The sequence below is a fragment of the Corapipo altera genome, unplaced genomic scaffold (genome assembly GCF_003945725.1).
Source record: "Corapipo altera isolate COAL_440 unplaced genomic scaffold, ASM394572v1 308, whole genome shotgun sequence".
Classification (NCBI taxonomy): Eukaryota; Metazoa; Chordata; class Aves; order Passeriformes; family Pipridae; genus Corapipo; species Corapipo altera.
In genome coordinates this window covers 2684719-2707501 of record NW_020884925.1, presented here as the reverse complement: position 1 = coordinate 2707501, position 22783 = coordinate 2684719, and the positions used below count along the sequence as shown (strand labels likewise).

General features: G+C 40.4%; 1 protein-coding gene across 1 annotated transcript; it reads right to left on the bottom strand.

Annotated features, from left to right (window-relative positions):
* Positions 1-360: 360 nt before the first annotated feature.
* TSPAN3 (tetraspanin 3) lies at positions 361-22549 on the bottom strand. The gene is made up of 7 exons (XM_027657827.1): positions 22395-22549; positions 11217-11408; positions 10078-10152; positions 6379-6480; positions 5896-6048; positions 5540-5623; positions 361-1346 (listed from the first exon to the last, which is right to left on the bottom strand). Exons 1-7 carry the CDS (start codon positions 22455-22457, stop codon positions 1254-1256), a joined length of 762 nt encoding a protein of 253 aa, XP_027513628.1. The 5' UTR covers positions 22458-22549; the 3' UTR covers positions 361-1253.
* Between the last annotated feature and the right edge of the window lie 234 nt (positions 22550-22783).

Below are 22783 nucleotides of genomic sequence, written 5' to 3'. Positions count from 1 at the left end.
GCAAACAGAGCAGTGACTAAGCATCTGAATAAGGTAAGACACGTTAAAACACAATTAACATACAGCAGTTATAGTAAAGGCTGTTCATTACCTGCTGTTGAGAGGCAGCAGATTCTTCCTTAATTGTATGCCCAAGATGTTAACTTTCCATCAGGTTCAACCAAGTTTGTTATGCCATGTTTCTCAAGTATTGTTTCAAATAAAATGAACAAATATTACACAGTCAAGCTTCCACCAACCCGTAATCTGTGAAATGAAGCCACTTAAAACTGGTGTTTTCACACTAAAGCTTGTGTGTTTAGCACACCAGGACTTCATTTGACCAAATACACCGGAATCTTAAAAGGAACACAAGACATGTTTATAGGGAGGATATACAGAGATTTATTTAATCAGGTTTACTATTTACAGTTGAGATCACTTTCACATACTATTTTTCTACTCTACACGGCTACATCGTTTCCAAACCAATTTAAGGTCTACAGTCTAACAGGTTCACTCAACACATAAAACCGCTCTTCATAGAAAAATGAAATATTTCATTATAGAACAGTAGTGCATACATTATACTCCTGAAAAGCCAGCTTGTATTTTAAACTACTAATGTTTGAAAGACTGGATCTCCGAAGGTCAAAACTGCAGTAACATAATCCTAACATCAGTTAGTCCTTATTTTTTTTTTTTTTTACGATTTCTTTTATATATAAAGTGTACTGGACTTCACTTAAGAGTTTTCCTTTTTTAATTTTTTTTTTCTCCTAAAAGTGACACTGGTGAGGGGCAAGATTAAAATATTTTTTTCTTCTCAAATTAAATACAGCTGGCTTCCTTTGTACAACTTTGGCCAAAAAAAGTTCCATGTAGTGAAGGTTTAAGACATCCTCTCTCTATATGCAAGAATCAGCCAGTTAATGCTTGGAGGTAATCCACCAAAGTAGGCACACATCCTTTGACTTTCATAGCAACCAAATTACACTGAACTCGCAAATGGCTCTGAAATTAGAAAGTTTACTAGTATACTAAAACATTGAGATACATGAATAGCTGGCTAAAACAGTGAAAGTCACAGGTAATTATACGGGTCTGTGTAAAGCTGAGTTGTTTTGCCCGTCACCAGTGCACGGTACCGCTGCCCTCGGCTCTGGAAGGTGTGCTTGGACTAAGCGTGGGGCAAGAAAGCTATGGAAGTAGAGCTGGCCCAGTCCCCTTCCACAGGAGTGGGGTCAGATTGAGCTGCACCTCCCAATGCTCTTCTAGGCGTAGGTTCCACCAGTGATGAGAAGCTCGTAGGCAGGATCCCGACTCCTCCGACATAGAACTACACAGGCACACAGCATGCCCAGAAGCTACGGAGAAAAAACAGAACAGGCTTGAGAACAAAGACAGCACCTTCAAGAGACAGCACAGACATTGCCAGCACGCTTGCTAAAACTGGAGTTGTCCACAAGGGAAATGGCAACAAAGGGTTTTTTGGTTCCTGCTGCAAAAAGCAAGGGCCGCACACTCCAGCCCCATTTTCTTCCGAGATCATCCTGGACACCTTTAAGAGAACTTTTTTGGTCACCCACTTGTATTCTGCCTCAATAGTTCAAATGGAAGAAATTCTGAATGTTATGACAGGTACAGATTTTTAGATACTGTATCTGGAATGAAAAATCCAAGTGAAATTCCAATGGATCAGCCTCTAAACGCCATGATGAGAAAGAACAAAGCTTTATAGAGCTTCAGGAAACCTCTTTCAAATGCTCGATCTCTTTTAGTATGACATATTAGAAAGCTTAAAATCCAGTGTGAGTAATTCACTTTTAGACATGGTAAAATTCACAGTGCCAACTGGGCTGGCATGTTTGTCAGGAATTCAGGGTATGATTACCTTTTACAAGACTTAAATCACTAGAATAATCAGGGATATAGGGCATGATATTTTAAAGAAGTTCCATGTTTATTGAAGGTAGAGAAAGGCTACTAAAGGTAGCTACTAAAAAAATACCAGGCATAGTGTTGTGTTCTGTGGCCTACAGTAATTAGCAATAGCTTCTAGTAAAGTAAGAGATTGTATTGATTTGGTCACATGCATAGAAGTTTATTAAGTTTATTCACAGATGCAAATACTTCAAGAGGCTCCTGTCATAGCCCTGGATCAAACAGCATCACTCAGAAGGTGATGGTTTCTTCAAAAAAAATGAAACCACCCCAGAAAAAAACCCCAAAAAACCCCTTGGACAGAAAGCAAGAATGAGCTGGGTGAGTGTAAATCTTCCTCAATGATACAACAAGAGCCCAGTAATAATAGAACTGGGACAAAAAGAGAATTACTCACTTTTTTAAGATGAGCTGATGCAAAAGCATCACAGGTATAACAAGCTTTAAAACTAAGTGATGGCACACACAACACAGTACTTCAGTCTGCTGAAAGACTGGAGACAATGTTTTAAAAATCCTAAATCTAAATAAGCAGTGATTAGGAAGAGGTATGATGAAATTCCAGTATAAGCTTTTAATTTCCTGAAAAGGAACAAGCTGTAAAGATCAATACTCTGTCTGGAGTGCATTATCTGCTTGGGATCTATAGCAGAAACCAGCTCAGGTTTATGGAGAGTAACCTAGAGTATGGCACTGCAATTATTAAAACAGGATCCTTCCTCAGCCAGGTGGTTTCTCTCCACATAGGAACTCCCAAATATCACAGAATCTTGGAATGGTTTGGTTGGGACACTCCTTTAAAGTCAAACCCTCCTGCAATGAGCAGGGACTTCAACTAGAGCAGGGTGCTCAGGTTGTTATATTCATGTCAGAGTCAGAGAAAACAACAGTTACATGAGAACAACTCTTCATGGACACAGCCCCTCTAAACGAGGAGGGAATATCCACAATTACAAACCACTTAAGTTACACTTGTTAAATGGAGAGTTTATTGTGGTTGCCAGTGGCTACAGAACTCTCAAGCAGGCTCAGAGCTTGCAAGTACAAAAAATTCATCTTTTTCTTGCTGTTCAAAACAAGGTTAAAATGAAAGAGTGTGCTACAGAGAAACATCTCCTTTTTGTTAGAATTCATTCTGGCCTTGTACACTGACTGAATAAAAGTAGTTCCATCACATTTACAGTTACTTGCACATAGATAACCCTGTTCAATGACCCACTCAAGAGATTCAATTTATACAGTTGTGCAGAACCTGTAACAATCAGGTACTACAATAAAACCTCATTCAATTAACTTCTGAGTTACTATTTAAACAATTTCTATCCTTTAGGCCTCTGAGCATATTCCTAGAATTCACTGTAAACACAGAAGTAACTCCCATATTTCAGCTTCTGCTACAGAAATTATTTATTATGTCATTAAAAAACATGCCAACGGCTCTAAACCCCCTTTTTAAGGCATTTGATTTTGTTTCTCTTTGGTTGCTATTTAATATTCTGAACAAAAATATTTTAGAAGTCCATGTTGAAGGAGGATCCATACATCCTCCTCTTCAACAACTTATCTCAAAGTTTAGACATCTCTCACATTCAGAAGGTTTGTTCAGTTTGCTTTTTTATTAATTTTTTTTTTAATTTGCTCGCTAGCAGTATGCCCAATCTTTCATCAAACCAATTTTGCACAAAAAAGTTCACTGGCTGTATATACACATGCCATTTGTCAATGATCACCAGCTACAAAAGCTGTATCTTTGTTCCCTTCAGTTTGCCTCCTATTTATGAATAGTTCTGTGCTGTCACTGTGGCTGGGACTTACTGCACACTGGAGGATCCCCATGGTTACAGGAACATGAACATACCAAAAATTAATTCTATGCTGAAAAGACTAAGTTTTCCTGCAAATTCCAAGCCTTGCAAAAATACTCTTCTCAGTCTTCTGACTGTAGGCTGGGAGAGGTAGAGAACTTTGGGCAGCCTTATTGCATAACAGGAAACATGGGGACTCTGTGCAGCAAGTATAGGAAAGGTAGGAAAATTCACCAAGAGGTAAGAAAAATGTAATTGCTCTTCCAAGTTTACAGGGCACGTGCTGAAGTTTCCATTCTTGCAGTTAGCACACAGACCATTTTGCTGAGAACCAGGCTAAGGACATATTTAAATTCTGTATTACAAAGACAAGGATGTCAGAAGTTATGTCTCAAGTTCCAGGAAATGAATAATGGAACAGTTTGAACAGGATGCAAGCAGCCACACTGCCACTGCAAGTATGTGTCAGAAATTCTGGCCCAATCCCAGAGAGGATTATAAAATGTGCTGCATTTTGGGGCAGACCTGTTTATCAAACTGCAAACTCCAAAATTAGGAAGAACGCCTCCTCTCGGGATGCAGCTCACTCTGTCTCATATTGTTTACCTACATAAAAAAAATCTGTCACAGTAGCCATGGTTGTGATAAATACATTCATTTTTGCTACACAAATATATTTCACTGTTCAAGCAGACCAAGTACTGCTTTAAAGTTTTAAGAATGGCAATTAAAAAAATACTTTCCTTTCAGGAGACTGAGCACAGATCTCACCAAATTTGAAGTTTCACAGCTGAAGTACTCTGGGTCTGAACAGTTCAACATTACTTTATACAGTGTTACCTATGAGTATATTCCTGTAGCACTGAAATATAAGTGTAACCATATTTTCACAAGACTGTTTGCAAAAGATTGTTTACCTTCAAACATACAGTCCAGTTCAAAAGCTTTTGAAAACAGAAGTACCTGAATTTTCAGACTCAACAGGTACAATGTTGTTTATATTCAAACACCATTAGGGGTGCAAAAGTAACTTTGAAATTAGCTCTTAAGTCTCCTGGGATTCAGTGCCTGTACAACACTGCTCACAGACCATAACCCTGGCACAGTCTGAAAATAAATGTCACTAGTGTACTGAGTCTGCCAGACTGATGAGCATTTAAAATTCCATCTTTACAAATGTGTTTAAAAGACAGTTCTAGTTCATTTTCTTTTAAATTTAATAAATACTAATATATACATGAATCTATTTCCCCGGTTACTTTTTTATGACCAGGGTAACTGCAATAAAGGTCTTCAGTTTAGAACCTCTTTGCTTAGGTCCAGAAACCAAGAAATCTTTGAGACACAATGCAAAGCTCAGCTGCACAAGAACAGAGTACACTATCAAATCCTTGGGGTATCTCCTGGCTGGTCCTGACATTATTTGTATGCCATGAAGAACAGTTAAGCTGATGGACCTCTAAAATGGCATGAAGTGTGAGCTACCTGGTTCAAAAGTTGAAAACCAAATACCGTGCAAATTCCTTAAGTGTTAAATGCCATCAGAGGACATTCATGATACTTAAATACCCAGATAATTAGTTTTCAAGGAATAGTTTGCCATTTACATTATAGTAGGTTACTGTATGTAACACTGACTGTTCAGCTCTCTTCAACTCTTAACAGAACACACATCCACAGAGCAGCAGTTTTGAGACCATGCATGGGCTGGGAAGTTCTGTGTTAAAATGTAATAACTCTTAAATACACACCTGTAGAGCAGTTTAGAATTTAATTTGAAAGAGATTAACAAATCAGGAACATTCTCTTACCTGAATAGCAGCAAATGCTAGTGCTGCCCAGATGACATACATCATGATCTCTTGAAGCTTCTTTACAACCAGAGCCTCACACCCCTGAAACAAGGAGGCTTCTTATTTATCAATCTGTCAATCGTATTTAGGCACACAGCAAAAACCCCAAAAGCATCAAACGGGGCAAAAAGATAATGCAAACATTACAAAAAAAAAATTAATGCATCACAAATGAAAAAAAGGAGAAACCACATCTACTTTCTGTTAAAGCAAATGCACCCCAAGATTTGATATTCCCAAAAAGAACAGTAAATGACTGTCAGAAAATGCACGCGGCTCTGTGGCTCTGTAGGTTCATGCTTTGGCTGCCTCACCTCTGAATAAAGGTCCATTGGGTGGGTCAAGCTGCCAGTGCAATTGCTGAGGGCTGCTTTGCAACAGCTGAGGGGCACACTGTTATTTTTAGTTTGTTTGAACCAGACAGTATTCTCCCAGTCTGAGTAGTTATGGATCCCACAGCAGCGCAGCTGGAAAAATCAGACAGGTAAAGAGACAACATGACAGCAATTCCAATGGCAATAGCAAGAGGACAAGTATATTAAGATTATATTCCACTGCTGAAAAATACTTAAGTACTAAATATTTGAATCCAAACACAGATTGACAGATAGCTAATTACACAAAAATGTATCTCCCCATCAACAGTACAATAACTATATTAATTTTAAGCAAGTTAATCTCTTTATTGTCCATTCAGCTATTTCCTAGATTTGTCAGAATGGAGGAAGACCACGTACACAAGTAGCAGAGCAACAGAGCACCTGTGTCCTAAGGACAGAAAGGACTGGCCACCTCACCTGCCTCTGTACATAGTCAATGGCCCGACTGGCTGCATCGGGGTTTGTCCCATTGTAGCCGTTGTACACTTTCCGAATGCTGTGATCCACTTCATCCTCCACCTGGGAAGGGGTAGGAGAGCATCTGCATTAGCTCATCACCAATGGAAGCAGTACAGGTTATGTAAAGTTACTTCACTTCCCATTACAGCATTTCAGGAAACCAAGGTAACTCCCCATCACCTGAAATCAGCATCCTGCAGCAGTACAGCTCCCTAAAATTCTAACTTGACTTTGGTAAAGATGCTCCTATCTTGCAGCTAAGGGAGAAATAAAATCCAAGCAGGCACCTTCCATAAGATTTTAGGCAAAGTAGCTTTGCAATGTCTCTCAGAAAGGAACATGCTTTTCCTGTGACACTGTGGCAGACATCCCATGAAGTTAAGGGCTCTCCCTAAGAGCAAAGCATGCACTCATCTTCCTACTCTTCCTTCAGAGTTCCAAACCAAAACTGGTATAACCATCTGGGCTAACACATTGCCCTTGGGACCAACAAGGATATTGGGATGACAAGGTTTTAAGTCATACTAGCTGCTCTTCCCATTTTGGCTGAAGCACAGGTAAATTCTCAAGGATGATGCCTTTTGGTTGACCCTACAGGGACCAAGCTCTCTGTTCAGTCCCAGTGCCCCCACACTTCCTGAGGAACCCCAGAGGCAGCACATGGGACATAGCAACAGTTACTGGGATAGCTCTTAAAACTACTGCAGATGAGTCAAATTGCTAAAGATGCTGTCAAGTACATGTGTTAGAAATGGATGCCACCCAAGAACCATCTCTTGTCCCTGCAAAAGGCTTTTTATAGTTTGGAAAAAAAACCACCTTACTAGAACTTTTTAAGTAATATGTTCACTGTAAACTATTACTTAAATGCACAGAAATTTTAGTGTAGACAAACCTTTGTGCAATATTAAGATTAGCTCTGAATCGATTTTTTTCTACCACATTCAACAGAAATTATGTGCAAGGGATGTAATTTTAGGACTGAGCACTAAGCCTGCATATTCTTCAGATTTGCAAGCTATAGTAGGAAGGTCCTGTCAACACATGTTTAAATGCTTTAATGGAAGAATTTTCTGCAGCAATAGCACAAAGTGCATTCCACCACCACCCCCTCCTCAAGAATGCTGCCTGTCTTAACAAGCAAATCTGTATCAAGAGAAGTATGCATAAAAGTCAATTTAGCCTGCACAGGCAACTTGCTTCAGAGCAGCTTAAAATCACCTGTTTGATGATTTAACTAATGTGATTTACAACTCTGACTCGTAACAAAACAGCTATTCAATTTGTCATATAGGTTTTTAAATCTTTTATTTCAGTGTTTCCTTGTGTATCATTTGGCTTATGGTTCAATTATGGCAACATTATGCCTGAAATCCATGCAAATTCCATCCAGTGCAAACAGAAATCACTATCTCCAGCTAACTGGCAGGTTTTATGAAAAATGAAGAGAGCAAATCAATCCACCCAGAGGAAAAAAAAGCCAGCAGGTCCTCGACAGGGACAGTCACTTTAATCCCTACTGCCACTTACAAAAAGCCTTCCTTTTGCAGGTTAGGACCAGTGTAACAGACTGCAGCAGGTCAGTCCATCTCAGCATGACCTGGGCATGCTTCACATGGGTCTGAACTGGATCAGCACACACAGGGTTACAGAGGCACCCGGAAAATTAAGTGATTCTAAGACCAGTAACTGTATCTTAACTTAAAAGGGCACAATGCCACTTTGAGACATTATGCTCCACAGTTTTCATGAACAACTGCCTTGACTTCCATCTTGCCTTTCCTTTGGAAGGTTGTGGAGTTAACACAACGTATTTCTAACGTGATTCAGGTACCTTTAAAAAAACCAACCCAGAACTCCCACAGATGCACACATGCCATGGCAGAAACAAGAGAGCAAAATTAGCAAAGCACAGAGTTGCTTTAGTTATCCTGGCAAAAAATTTCCCCTGCCAGTTCACTGGTAATAAATTTATTTCTGACACTCCTACTGCACTTGAAACAATAGTTTAAGATGCTAAGTACTGCAGGATACTAGAAAACTGCCATTTTTACTAACAAAACCTGTCTGTCCTTTCAAAAGATGAAAGATTCAGTTTTCAAATACTGACTCCCACAAACATCTTAACACAAGACCACACTGCCACCAAAGAGAAGATTACCTTCCCTCTCCTTCCAAGCTCTGGCCCTGCACTACCTACTGCAGTGAAAACTGTATGGTAGCAAGACACACAAAAAAAAGAGGAAACAGGAACACAGAGCTGGACCAATCCAATTTTCAAGTGTGTAATTTCAGATGGGCTAGGCAAGGGAGAGCCATGCCTCTGCTTTTAACTGCTGTGAATACTGCTAACTGAAAAAGAGCAAGTCACTCTGAGATGGGAGCACGGAGGAGAATAAGATGAGCACAGCTGAGTCCCAACCAGATCCAGGGTAATTCCTGCACAGCTACACTGGAATACAGTATTGCCTCTAAGGACTGACACAGAAGGAAACCATTCAAATCAACATGTTTCCCATTCCCCTGGAATTGCAGTGCTTTCCTCAGTTGGTTCCTAAGGACGACTTCCACTACAAATTTCAGAATCCCAAAAGATCATCTCAGTTCACTGCCGAGATACCAGAAATTAAATGAAGACCGTGAGAAAAAAAATATTCTGAATTTAAGCATTGCCCCCAGAGCACTTCCTGCTGAAACAACTTATCCTGTTATGCAGCATATTTACAGTCTGCACTTCAAGGTCGTGTTGTTGGCTGCTCACTCAAGGCAGCCTCCCCTGTAAGCCAAGCAAAAGCACCAGACTTTCCCTTAATTTCTGTCTCACCATTTCTCCCAGGGCAGCAGGAGAAATCAAGGAGAATGCTGAACAAGTAAGACCTGTGCTGTTTATATGGACATGAAAGGCCAAAGAAAGGTAAATGGCCCTGTAGTTCAGCTTGCTATTAAGGTAGCACTGAGTGTCCTGCACTGCTCACATATTGTGTGTCACAGCTAAAATGCTTTCTCTGGGAATTTTTTAAAAAAAATTAAGATATGGACACATCAAAAGCCAGTAAACTGTGCAACTCAGAAACTTCCTCAAGCTATCTCTAATACCATGTAATATATTTCTGCCATATATTATGCTGGTAGAAACATTTAATTTTATTTTTCTGGTCCTGTTTCTTAATTCCATTAAACAAACAGTGAAAGAAGTCACAATTTATTTAGCTATAACCCCTGTCCATGACCTGTATAAAGTACACATTAACACATTCAATCTGTTTTGTTATTATGTAGTGTTACTTTGCACACCAAAACACAGGACAACATTAAGTTATTGCATATTAAAACAATATGCCCTATGTTCAAATATTGTGTAGCCCCAATAATTCACAAAGTCAAAGCATAAATACATTAGAAGACCATCTGGAAAATGTAAAGGTACCAATTACTCCCCCCTCTACTGTTCAACTCTTAATGATTTCTTCCAGCTACTTTTTGCCTACAAATTTTAAGACAATGATATCACAAATTAACCCACTTAGAGGTTTGGGTTTATTCCCCTAACAAATACCCATTAACAGTTCTACAGAATCAAACACAGTATAAAGACTGCACTCTGTATTTTGGTCACATCTCACAACAAAACATTTACTGACACCGAGAAGTTATTACCTTTGCTCTGTAAATGTATCCAAGAACCACCACCACAACTTCAGTGATAAAAACCAAGAGCAAGATGATCACAAACTGTAAAAGACAATCAAGAGTGTTTGTGCAAATAGTTTTATTCATTTACTTTCTAAAGTCTCCACATAGATTTCTCTATTTAAAGTAATTTTTCAGGTAAGGTTTTGACTAAACAGATCATTTAAAGCAGGAACTTAAGTTGACCAAATGAGCCCAGAATTTGTTCAAGAAGCTTTAGTGTTCATAACTTCACCAAGTTATAAGAAGCTGCCCAGTTGGGCAAGTGCTGTCATTAGTACCAAAAATACCACACTGGAATGCTTTAATCAAGTGTTTTCTTCAATCTTCTTTATTAGATAAACAGGAATGTCACAAAGGAGCTACCCAGGCTGTTACTAAGAGTGGTAGATGGACTAAGGGAATGTTTCTTCAGATTAAGCTCTGTAACAACTGGCAAAGACAGCAAGCTATGCACTTGTCTTGCTATATTTAAGAACATGTGTAAAATAAAGTGTTAAAGAAGTCTGCAGAGCACTCAACAAAGGAACTCCCCCAAAACTCTGTGGGGACAGTTTAAATACTGGCCTATTTTCCTTTCTACCTAGTTTTCAAGCTGAAATTACAGTTAAAATGCTTGGGAACACTCTACATAAAATACTGCACAGAAAGTGTCCAAATTAAGCCATAAAGAAAACAATTAGGCTCTATGACAACCCTCAGTTAACCTTGATACCAGACACTTAAAACAAGAAGGTTCCTGGATCATCTTTCTCTCTCTCTCTCTCTCTCTCCAATTTCAGCTTTTCAACTACAACAGATAAAAGTGATATTTAAAAACTGTTGTGACTTAGTCATATGGTTTTACATTTTTTAATGACATTACCACAGTTCTAAAAAAGGTAAAACTGAGAAGCCTTCTGCTGCTAGAACTGCCTAACTTAACACCTTTACTCGGAACAGAAAATGGAAACAAGATGTTCCGAACAAAATATAAGGGGAAAACATTTAAGGTCATGAAATAAGATTAGAAAAAACTTTCTCAGTAATATTTTAGAAGTTTGTTAAAAAGGGAAAGTAGCCAAATATACATCAGGTAAACACTATATAAGAACTCTGCAACTTACCGTAGCAAGCCCGCAGCGACTTTCTCTAATTGTAGCACAGCACCCAATGAGTCCAATAATAAAAAGCAGCGTTCCCACAGCTATGATAATAACTGCTGGGATTAGTGTATAGACATCTTCAAAGAAGTGATCATAGTCATCATATGTGATGAACACATAGGCTCCCACGTAGCACAGGATGCCTGCTGCTGCCTGCAACACAAAACATGTCAGTCCTTCAACACCAAACCCTTCCTTCAGCAAGGGAACAGCTGTTTTATCAAACAACACAAAGTGGGCTTCCTCAGAAATTCTGCCTGTTACTATCTATGGTCTGCTGTTAGAACAGAACTAGAAAATTTAACCTCTGCTAGGGAAAGATGAACTGCTAGAAACAGCATTTCTGAAGTGTTTGCAGCACTGGAAAACCTGATTCTAATCAACAAAGCAGGCAGGAATGAATATAAAACATCAATTATTGAGACAGAACCAAATACCTAGAAACACGTACCACAGGCTTGTAAAATGGATGTTCTCAGAAGGATTGTTGTACAAAAGGTCCTTATTAAACAAAAAAACCAAGTTACTGCAAGTCCTGCAGGATGTACCTGCAACTATACAGATTTAAAACACTGAGACAAAGCTCTTGCATCAATCTGCTCTGACCTCACCTCCCTTACAGTTACAAGGATCCCAACACATCAACACCTTCATTAACTCTAAGCTGAGCCAACCCAGTGAAGGACAGACAACTGTTGCTTGAGGAGCAAACGAACACACATTTATTTCAAAATAAAAGGGCCTTATCAATTTTTGCTTTACAAATGTCTTTTGTAACTGTCCTCACACTGGCTGCAGAACGAACATTGATCTGAAATGATGGACGATGTAATTTAACTATTTCATGACACGCTTTTCTAGTGTCCCAGTACAAGCCTAAGCTAAAACAATCCACTCAGAAGATGCAAGGATTGAGCTCTGATGAGGGGAATTTCACTTTTCTGTAAAGGACAGTATCCCCATTTCAATCTGATCCACACCTGGATCCAAGAGTTCACTCAACTGGAGTGTTACACACTTGAGCTCTGATCTGAGGGAGAACACTGCAAGCTCCTCCAGCCACCTTTCCCACTCAGTGGCCTTGTAACTACCCCAGCCCTGCAGTGTGAGAGGAGGGCAGACAGACACACCCTCACCTCGCTCCAGCAGCTGTAACACTACGAGGCTGGATCACGTTAGTGTGGAATCAAGGAATGAATTAATAATTCAGTCCAGGAGGGACCTCAGGAGATCATTTAGTCCAATTTCCTGCTTATAGCAGGGTCAGTGATGAATTCAGACCAGGTTGGTCAAGTCTTTGTCCAAAGTCTTCCCAATGCTCCCTGGGAAGCCCATTCAGTGTGGCACAGAACCAGACTGGCCATGAGGTACCTGGTATCTCAGGCCTGTTTGCCACCACAGAGCAGAAGTGCAGCAATGTTACTGCAACTCCCTCCCAGAAAACAATGCTGCATAACCACTACCACAGTATGACTTTATGTATGGAATATTCCCTGCAGCACTTTGCTACAGAAACACTATGTGAAAGAAAAAGATATTAAGAGCCAGCTCAAGAGTATCATCAGTTTTGCATCAATTTGAGCAATACATTTCACCTCTCTGCCTCTCTTTCTGCAGAGGTAATTGTGTGCTCTGCAGGAGTCTTAAAGGCATCCAGGAGGCTCAGGTTCATCCAATAAAAGGTGCTGTGTAGATACAAGGGGAGTGAAACCAAAAATTCAGTAACAAAGACCAACAGTGAGATATCTTCTCCAGACACGAGTGAACAAGCTGTTACAAAAATCACCCCTTTGCACAAAAAGATGTTGAAATGCTAATCCAGCTGTACAAATCCTGCCATATTAGGTACAACATGGCAAAATGCAGACACACACTTTCTGTACACAAAGCAAAGCTTCCAAGTAGTGTCACTGAACAATGGAATTACATTAACTGTTGCCTGGCAATGGAGCGTGTGAATGGCAGGAGAGTGATGTAATCTCCTATTTCTAAGAACTAAAATGCTTGTTAGAAATATGGTATATTGCAAGGTGGTAGATAACAACCCACAGCTGTGGCTGGCACAGAATATATACCACAAAGCTGAAATCAGAACCATTTGTGAACTCCTTTGTCCTTCTCTTGTGTGTAATTTAAGTGGCTTCCTCCTTTTCTAAGAAAAATCTGGTTCATAAATTTGAAGAATGTATTAGAAAAAAATAGTTTAACCTTTTAAAAAAAAAAAAAGTCTACAGGTGTTAGCTTTCCTTCCCTACTTGAAGAAGCATATGCATATTAAAAAACTTTGCTTTTCCAGTCTTTAGACTGCTCAGATTAAAAGCAGCTGGGTTTGAAGACTTCATTAAATCCCTTCCACATCTGGTGCTGTAACAACTAAGTCATCCCTGACAGCATTGAGCTTCTGAACAGTGTGGAGCAACTGGTGTTCCTGGAACAGACACAGCTTCTATTTGATGAAGTGACCATACCCTTACAAATTACTGCTACTTCTTCAACAAATCATCTGCAGGGGCAGGAAGCCTTGAGAGCAAAGGTGCCTGCTGGAGATTGCACAAGGTTTAAGAGCTCTGAAGATTAAAACTCCTTCCCCAGGTATCACAGTTTACACCTTTCCTGAACAGGTACAATAGTCTTTCACAGAACAATGAAAACAGCACCACTACCCACCCAGTTTACATGCAAACAAGTTTAAGATGCCCTCCCTTCTCCTTTCACATCACATCCAGGGATGGTGGTTTTTTCAGCCTGCTCTAAACCAGGAATTGGGGAGGTCTCTAAAGCAGCGTTGGGATGAGAAAAGTGCTTTTGAAGCAATCCTTTTTGCTCATCCTCTGATCATCTTCACTTACTACCTTCTGCTCTGCACCACTGAGTAGCCTTAGGAGTGTGTAACAGGACTCACTCTGGGTGAAACTAAGCCAGAAGACGAGCACACTTTCTGTGCTACCTGCTCACAGGTGTTCAGGCTGTGGGACCAGAGCAGCCTGAGGGCCTTTCCTCCCTCTTCACAGCTCAGTAGTTTCAACCACTCAGCACACAGACCCATGGTGCACGTTGTGAGTAATGCACAAACACTATGGCAACAGACAAGACAAGAGCCAGTTTCACCCATATGAAGTATGCAGCCTACGCTGACCAGGGCACCAGTTAAAGGCACATTTATTACCTACTGCAAACCAAGAATAAAGTTAAATACGTGTTTTTTAAAGGAAAAACCAACCACCCAACCCCCCTCCCCCCCAAAACCTGAACAAAACCAAACCCTCAAAACAGCACCATGTACTTAAAAGATTCACACCTCAAGGAATCATCTAAGGAAACTCAGATCTGTATCACAAGTACAGATACAACGACACAAGGATAACTTAAAAAATAGATCAAAATAACCCAAATCCCAGTGTTAATTACCCTGCACAGTAAATGGTAAATCCTCAAAGTCCAAACCTGATCAGGTCAAAGATATTTGAATAAAAAGCTACCATGTTTACAATCATGTATTTCCTATCATTAAATGGAAGCCCAATATATGAACTGCACACAATTCAAACAAGTGTCCAATAAACAGGGTTTGAAGGGGGAATTCTCTAACTTAATCTGCTCAAAGCTCTGAATAGAGATGGCAGCAGTTCCTGAACCTGTGCCAGGTCACATGCAAGCTCTAGGGAGATGACTGGTTATTCAGCATTCACACATCCTTTTACAGTTGTTTGCAGTTCTGAACCTGGAGTGGGATACTCCTATTTTATGATAAATTAACTTTTAAAACACTCATATAAAAGTACAGTCAATGAAGACAGTTTGTTGTGAAAGGCTTGAACAATTTGACATCCTTGTCATCAGAGGCAAGTTTTAAAGAAACACAGACCTCTCACAGATCAGAAAAAGGTTGATATTATTGCTTTGGCAGGGATCTATAAGGAGTTATTTAAAGCTGAGCAATTACACAAAGAACTGGAGGAAAAACTGGAAGATCTAATGACACAATGATAAATTATCATTCAATACATTATAGGAAAGCATACATATATATATATATATATATGAAAAAATACATATAATTTGATGTTCTTTGAGTAAACCTTCTCCCATCTTTGGGCTGCTAAAATACAGCCTCTTAAACTCCTGCCTATGGCACTAAGTCAGCTCTCACATGCCCTGAGGTGCACAAGGCTGCACAGTCTGGGTGCACCTTGAAACACTGACTGGGTTTTTCTGCTTGTTTGCTTGTTTTCCAAGTAGGCTGCAAACACACACCAGGAACTGTTTCCATGTTTTCAGTAATGCTCACACCTGCAGCAGTTAGAAAGCCAAAATTGTGGCTACCTAAGAGGATGACTAAGTAAGATATTTAAAGTACTTGTTCTGTTGATCATTTCTTTATCAGCCACGGCCACCACAGTTTCATTTACAAACCAATGCTTCCTTACACTACCCTACTGATTTTGCTCCTAAGAGATCTGATGACGACTTGTTTAAAGACTTTGTAGGTTTACAAAACCTTGTCCTTTGTGTTACTTTTACTCTTCACCTTGCTATGGAACTTTCTTCACTTTTTGGAACCACAACAGAACCCATAACAAAGATTCTGAATTTATTTCTGGTGCTCTTTTAATTAACTAGGCCCAAGAATAGTATTTGTCCCTTTAGAATCTACATTTTATTCCCTGTTTTAAGAAAAATACACACTCTCTGAACAAGAAAATGAAGGTAGCAGCAAAGTATTGCATCTTAGGAGAAAACACACCTGACAGTCAATCAGGCAAGAGGAACATTTCACATTTTTGGTAAGTACACCTACTTATAAATTCCTACTTCTGCCAATTCACCAGTGCTGACTGGCAAATGTTGGCAGTAACACAGATACCACTCTAAACCCAATTGTTACTAATTCTCTCTCTTTTAAGCATGAGATTGTTAAATAAACCCGTGTCATATTATGACTGACCATCTACATCATCTTTGATAAAAAGAACAGAGGGAAAAAGTAAGAAAAAAGCCTTCTACACTAACACATAGTCAGCTTTTCTGCCTGGATCCCATCCCAGGACATCTTCCCTTTCCTCATGTTTACCTTAAGTGTATCTTCCTTCTCACTGCCTTTGTAACACGTTTTTGTTTTAAATAAAGCACACATACACTCCAGGAGAGATTTCTGAGGGACTCAGTGATCTCAGTTTCATTCTTTGTAGCAGTTCCTTTTATCCATGCATACCAGTTCCTGAACATTTCCTACCCATTGTGGTTTGCCACCCAGTTCCTGGGCTTCTTAGAACAGTACAGTAACAAGTGGGGTTTTTCCCCCCCCCCCTCACTTCTCCATTATTTGACTTCCAGTGTATTTCTCTGACATTTTTGGTTCTAACAATAGAGTACTCACAGCCTGGTTACTGTCTGATAGAGAGTGAGTTTTCCCTCATACCTTCTTTTAAGTTTTCCTTTTAGCCTTCTGACCTTCAAAATCTCCCTCCCCAGGTTTATCCTCAAAGGTCCCACGGGATTTCTCTGCTGTTTATTTCTCTTATACAGTCGTGAAGTGCTGAAAAGAAGGTGTCTCTCTCTCTCTCTCTCTCTCTCTCTCCACTCCCCTCCCAAACAAATCCACACTGCTACTTGACATTTTCTCTGCTGCTAAAATTGATGCACATCCAGCCTTGAACCCAGTGGTTTCCTGACACTCTTCTGTTTGTTCTCATCAATAATAATATAACTGGAACACTGAGCTATAACTGTCCTACAAAACCCTCTGGGAGGAGAAAATTAGCAATTCCATTCAACTTCGTAACACAGTTAAAACTATCTTAAAGGTTTATAAAACAAAGCCACGTGAAACTCAAGTAAGCCAGAGTGCTCTGTCTATACCAGCCACACTCAATTCTGTAACACCAGGCCCAAATTCAATGGCTTTTCAGGTCAAAGCACAAGGCTGAGCCAGGCTGCTTCTGCATTTGGCATTATACACTTTAACTGTCACTAACTGCAAGATGCAGTGCACCTGCAGATAGTATTTTACTTTTTCTTGACCAGATGTTAACAATATAGCCATTCTTGCACACTATTTAGTCGCCAGGGCTGTAATTTGAGCTGGTGCTCTGCTGTTTCCAGGATCCTCACTCTGCACAAGAACAATGCTCAGCACTCTGTGCCACAAAGCTCACCAGGTAAAGTGATACTACAGATTCCATGGACTACTCAAAGGTATCACATTTAGCTTTGCAACTCGTTTTTGTCAGGTTTTAGCTCTACCTTTAAGCTCCAGACCAGAGGCCAAAAATCCTGAAAAGTGCCAAGCAAAGACCTGAAACTCATCCTGTCAAGAAACACAAATGATACTATGTTACTTCAAAGCAAACTGAAGTATTTATTACTAAAAAACAGCACATGGCCCATGTTTGCTACCTGAAAATTCATGTCCGAACACTGTAAGAAAAATCTCTCAAAGGGCATAACACTTGAGGACTTTTAAATTCCAATTTTTTAATAAAAAAATGTAATTTTTTTAATGCCCAGGATTCCAAACCATTACACAATCCTGCAGGTACACCCACGTCACTACCAGAGCAGCAGAAGCACAAACCATTCAGCTGTGACATCCAGAAATGACCATCCTTCACCACAAAAAAGGCTTCAGGCAAGTAATCCCTGACAAGCAGCCTTTGGGTTCATCTGTCAATTATAGTCTTTGATCACCAAAACACTCACAAGAAGTTTGGGTTTAAAGTCCAGATCAGAAACTATTCTCAAGCTCACAGTAAACCAGAGAAATTACAGGGCTTATTGCTACACGTAAGAGAAAACTGAGCTCTACTTTTCCTTTCTACTAAATTCCAATGAATTTTCCCATTGCTGCCTTTTCTCTCTTCTTTTGTAGCAGAACCAAAACACAACACATACACACTGATAGCTCCAGCTCCTCTCAGAGAGAGCACAGATTCCTCTAAGATGATACTACACCATTTCCAAAACTCTGGTTACTGAACTGGGGTGAGAACACCCAAGTTGTAAAGTGAGCACAGGTTTGTAGAAGTGATTCTTGCTGTACACAACTGAAGCCTTGAGATCTCTAAACAGCCATATCAGAGAATGTTTAATAATAGCTTAGTCAGCTGAAAAGTAATGATTTCAAGTCAGTTGAGTAATTGCAAGAACAACCTAAACAGTCTGCAACTAGTGAGTTGGAAGTACTGCAGAGTTCATTCCTCTTCTCAAGGAGGAGGACACGAAGTGAAGTTAAAAACCTCAGAGCAAGCAGAGGATATGAGGCACTGTTTCAGCAGGGCAGGCTGTCAAAGCACACAGATTCTCTGGGAATATAAAATAGGCAAAGTCCCTTTTCTGAAGCAAGACTACATGGAACTCTGAATATTTTATCTGCTACACTGTGTCCTAAACTAAGACTGAAACCATTTCCTTAGCATTTTTGTCTTCCTCTCATTTCTTCAAAGTGCTTTCAACTGAATTATGCAAGTCACACCCTGAAGCCTTAAATAAAGAGTGCACAAAATAAACACATTTGACAGCAGTCTTTAAATATTTGTTCCAGGTAAATTTATCTCTTCCTCTTTCCAAATGACGCAGACTTGTAATTTAACGGAAGTTTTTTTGAAAAACACGCTACTCTCAAACACTTTATTGTAATTACCAATTTCATCAGGATATCAAAAGTATTGCTGATTGTGAGGATACGTGTACTAGAAGTTTCATGACTTTATTCCTAAGTTGTATTGTCTTTCACATCACAATTGCTTCCTGTGCAATACCCTTCCTTAAAGGAAAGGACTTGGCATCCCCTAAATGAAAATAACCAGCTGACCAGAGAGACCCTGTGCAAACTTAAGGCAAGATAAAGGTCAACTGAAGGGTTGCTTTTCCTCTGTCATTTATCCTATCTACTACAAAATTAACTCATAGCAACAAACCACTAAGAAACATATTAATCTGATCTGTATTCCTCTGGACTTCCTAAGAAGGGCAAGTTTTAACTGATGCCTCTTATCAATGCTTTTCTTGGTAAAATACTTTACAGCTTAAGCACTCTTTGCCAAAGTACCCCCAATTCAAACAATGTTCCATGAGAGATCTATATTCTGCTACTCTTGCTGACTGTCAGGATACTGTTTTCTTACAGAACTGTAGTTCTAAGGCAATATGGGCACCTACAGAAGAAGCACTGGATGCTTGACATCCCTGCAAATACAACTCAGCTAAACTGTCCAAAGTGCCACAGCAAAACCCTGTAAAGGTGCATAAAGCCCATCCAGATTTCTGTGACAAACTGGCACCTGCCCAGCTGTGACAAGAAGACAGCTTCCACAGCCCATTAGCTTTAAAAAAATAAAATAAAATCCTGTAGGAATTATTAACATGTAGGAAAGTACACTTAATCTAAGAATTTCACAAGGTATGAAAGAAGTTTTCACAAAACCATGAATGAGGTGACTTTTATGTAGTGTCAGCTAGAAAATTTAACACACAGCAAAAGACTCTTCAAAAAGAGACAAACTTGTGGAATTGAAAGTAGTAGTTGTAGATGGTGAATGTGTGGCTGTGACCTGTGATCTGCCTTCTTCAGATGGCTTGAAAGAAATCTGCAAAAAAAGAAGTTAGAACCTAGACTACAGAGTATCACAAACACACCTCTGCATTTTCTTCAGCAGCAGTGACAATTTTCTGAACAGGTCACAGTTATAAGACAAAAATCAAAAGTTCTCTGAACATTCCCATCCTCCCACAAATATAAGACCCACTGGGTGGGGGAAGTTATAATTCACTGTGATCAGTGAATTATTACTCTTGCAGAACCTCTGACAGCAAACTATGTAGGAACAACTTGCTATTCCTACAGACAACCAAAAAGATGATGATAATCCATAAGACTTGTATACGACACCTTGGAGAGACACAGTAAATTTACAAAAGCATTTAAAGGAGATTTCACAGTTACTTGACCCATTATAAGCATTTGTCTACTGTCAAATCTCAGGGGAAATCTGGGTGATCTAATGATGAAAACTGAAACCACACATGAATGACAAGCAAAAGATTTCTGTAACAGCACAGAAGCATCAACTAGATGGGCACCAAATGTTAACACACACAGCTCAGTCAACAAATGACATGTGCTGGAATCCTTTCTCTTTTGCCATTTAGTAATGAAGTTTTACTGCTTTTGATGAAAGTAGGTAGATCTCCTATTTTTAGGAAATTTTTGTAACTTGCTAAAGAAAGGAAAACCACTGATTTTTGTAACTCTCACTTTTAGAAAGTCTGCCTCATTCTACATGCAGCTGATGAGCTGTGAGGTTGTTCCAGCACAGGCAACCCAATCACTTATCTGCCAAAAAGCTATCAGCACAAGTTGACTTCTTAGGCTGGGGGTGGTTTACAGAATACGAGATTGATGACATTTTAATTTGACATGAAAGTACATCTTATCTAAACACAATCTGTCCACTTTAGATTAAGCCAAGTTTGTCTCAAAAGAAAAGTCATCAAAAATTGTAAAGCACTACATTTAGTGTTACACAAAATAACTTTGATACCGCCACTGTTAAAGCTGAATAATTGCAAACTCCAACGTGCAATTAAGTTACTAAATGCAGCAAATAACGAGCAATACCTTTCTAATAAATAAAACACAAAACCTATCACTAAGCTTTTGGAGTGGGGAAGAAACTGCATACAGAATTTGTGCCCATTTACTCACAACAGAGCTTAATTTATATCAGCAACTAAAGAAAAATCTACTTCAAGGTGCCATCAAGAATGCAACTCAAAAGAAATTGTGTCCAGTCAAAACTTTCAGTGTGACGTAGGAGCTACTAAAGACCTTTTTAAATGCCATTTGCAACTATGCATGTAACAAAAAGCCACACCCAACAAAGCAGATTCCAACCAAACGACTGCACTAAGAGGTTGATGTCACTACTTCACACTTCAAAGATAAAGAACGGAGCCTGCACACCTCAGCCAAAATTACAGACTCCTATTCTGCACCACTTAATGCCAGATACGCCTCACATTCACTGCTCCTGTCCCCGAACAGCTGGGCGGACAAATGCCGGTGAGAAAGCAGAGATATGCATTTTCCCTGACGATGATTCATTTCCAGGCACCCGTGAGAGGCATTCCTTTGTAAAAACTCAGACAAGAACATTCATCTGGAACACTTTTAAGATTTCATATAGCTCCCAATATTAAACGATGTAGCTATATAGAGCTACACTTCCATGTTCAAATATCTTGTTACCCGCTATTACTTTTTCAGATAAGAAATCTTTGAGCAGCTGGGACAACCGATATTGTGTTCCTGGAGCTGGGATTAGAGGATGAGAAATGCAGTACCAAAACGCACAAAAGGAATTCTTAAAAGTCTACAGAACATTCTTTGATTTCATTTCATTTATTTAAGAGTTATGCTGCTCCGACAGGCCAATTATTACAGTGAACACCATGCCAAGTTACAGCCTGTACATCCATCCTGAGAAAGGTCATTTACAGCAACCTACTGTTCCACTTTTGTAAGCTTTTGTCTTACTGTCAGCATGACTGTGGCTGTGGGAGGTTTCAGCGATGCAGAAATACTACAGTGCTACTGTGGCTAGTGGAATACGTAAAACATGTATGTATGGGTATATATATATATATAAATACACATACACACACATCTTAACTTTATGTTACAAATACCAGGAAGGAAACGGTGCCCTATACTTACCGCTAAGTCTTTGGAATGGGCTTTAAGTGGAGGGCCAGACCCGAGATGGCCATAAGAGCGCTACAGAAATTAAACTGCCAGAGACCGGAGAAGCTCAATAACGCAGCTGTGCTCACTTACACAAGAGTCTCTACCTCAAGATCCCTAATGCCCGTCAAACCTTCCCTGCCAGGCGACTGAGGCAGCTCCATCCACCCTGGGACTCGGAGGGGGGCTGGGAGGGAAGGGACTGCGCCCACGGCTGAAACCCGGGCGAAGGGGCTCAGGACGCTTGTTAGAGAGTTTAAACACAAACCGAGCCCGTGTGGGGCGGAGGAGGGGGGGGGGCTCCCGGCTGCTGAGCGCGGCCCGCAGCGCCCTCAGCGCCGGGCTACGACCGGGAACCCCGAAGCCCCCCGGCCCTCGCGAGCCGGCGGCGGACTCACCCAGAAGATGAGATTGAGGAAGACCAGGACGGTTTTGGAGGAGGTGATGCCGCACTGCCCCATGGTGAAGGCTCCGCCGCCGTTCAGCCCCGCGGCCGCTCAGCCCGGCCCGGCCCCGCCACCCCCTCAGCGCCGCCGCACGTGACCGCCCGGCGCGCGGGCAGCCTAAGATGGCGGCCGCCCGCGTCACGTGGCGGGAGGGGGGTGGAGGCGTCTAAGATGGCGAACCCCCCTTAAAAGGGTCCCGCCCTCATGAGGGGCAGTGGCTCGACTGCCTCTGTGACGGCTTACCCTGGTGGGTCAGCTGTGCCCGCCCTCCCCGTCCTCAGACTTTTAACAAACACATCTCCGCTTCTCGTTCAGCACGACGAAGCGATAATCTTCCGAAC

Coding starts and splice junctions, on each gene's coding strand:
- TSPAN3 (XM_027657827.1), bottom strand. CDS start 22,457: ATGGGGCAGTGCGGCATCACCTCCTCCAAAACCGTCCTGGTCTTCCTC. Junction 6,481..10,077: donor GATACATTTACAGAGCAAAG/GTAATAACTTCT, acceptor ACCCCTTCCCAG/GTGGAGGATGAAGTGGATCA. Junction 6,049..6,378: donor TTGACTATGTACAGAGGCAG/GTGAGGTGGCCA, acceptor TGATTTTTCCAG/CTGCGCTGCTGTGGGATCCA.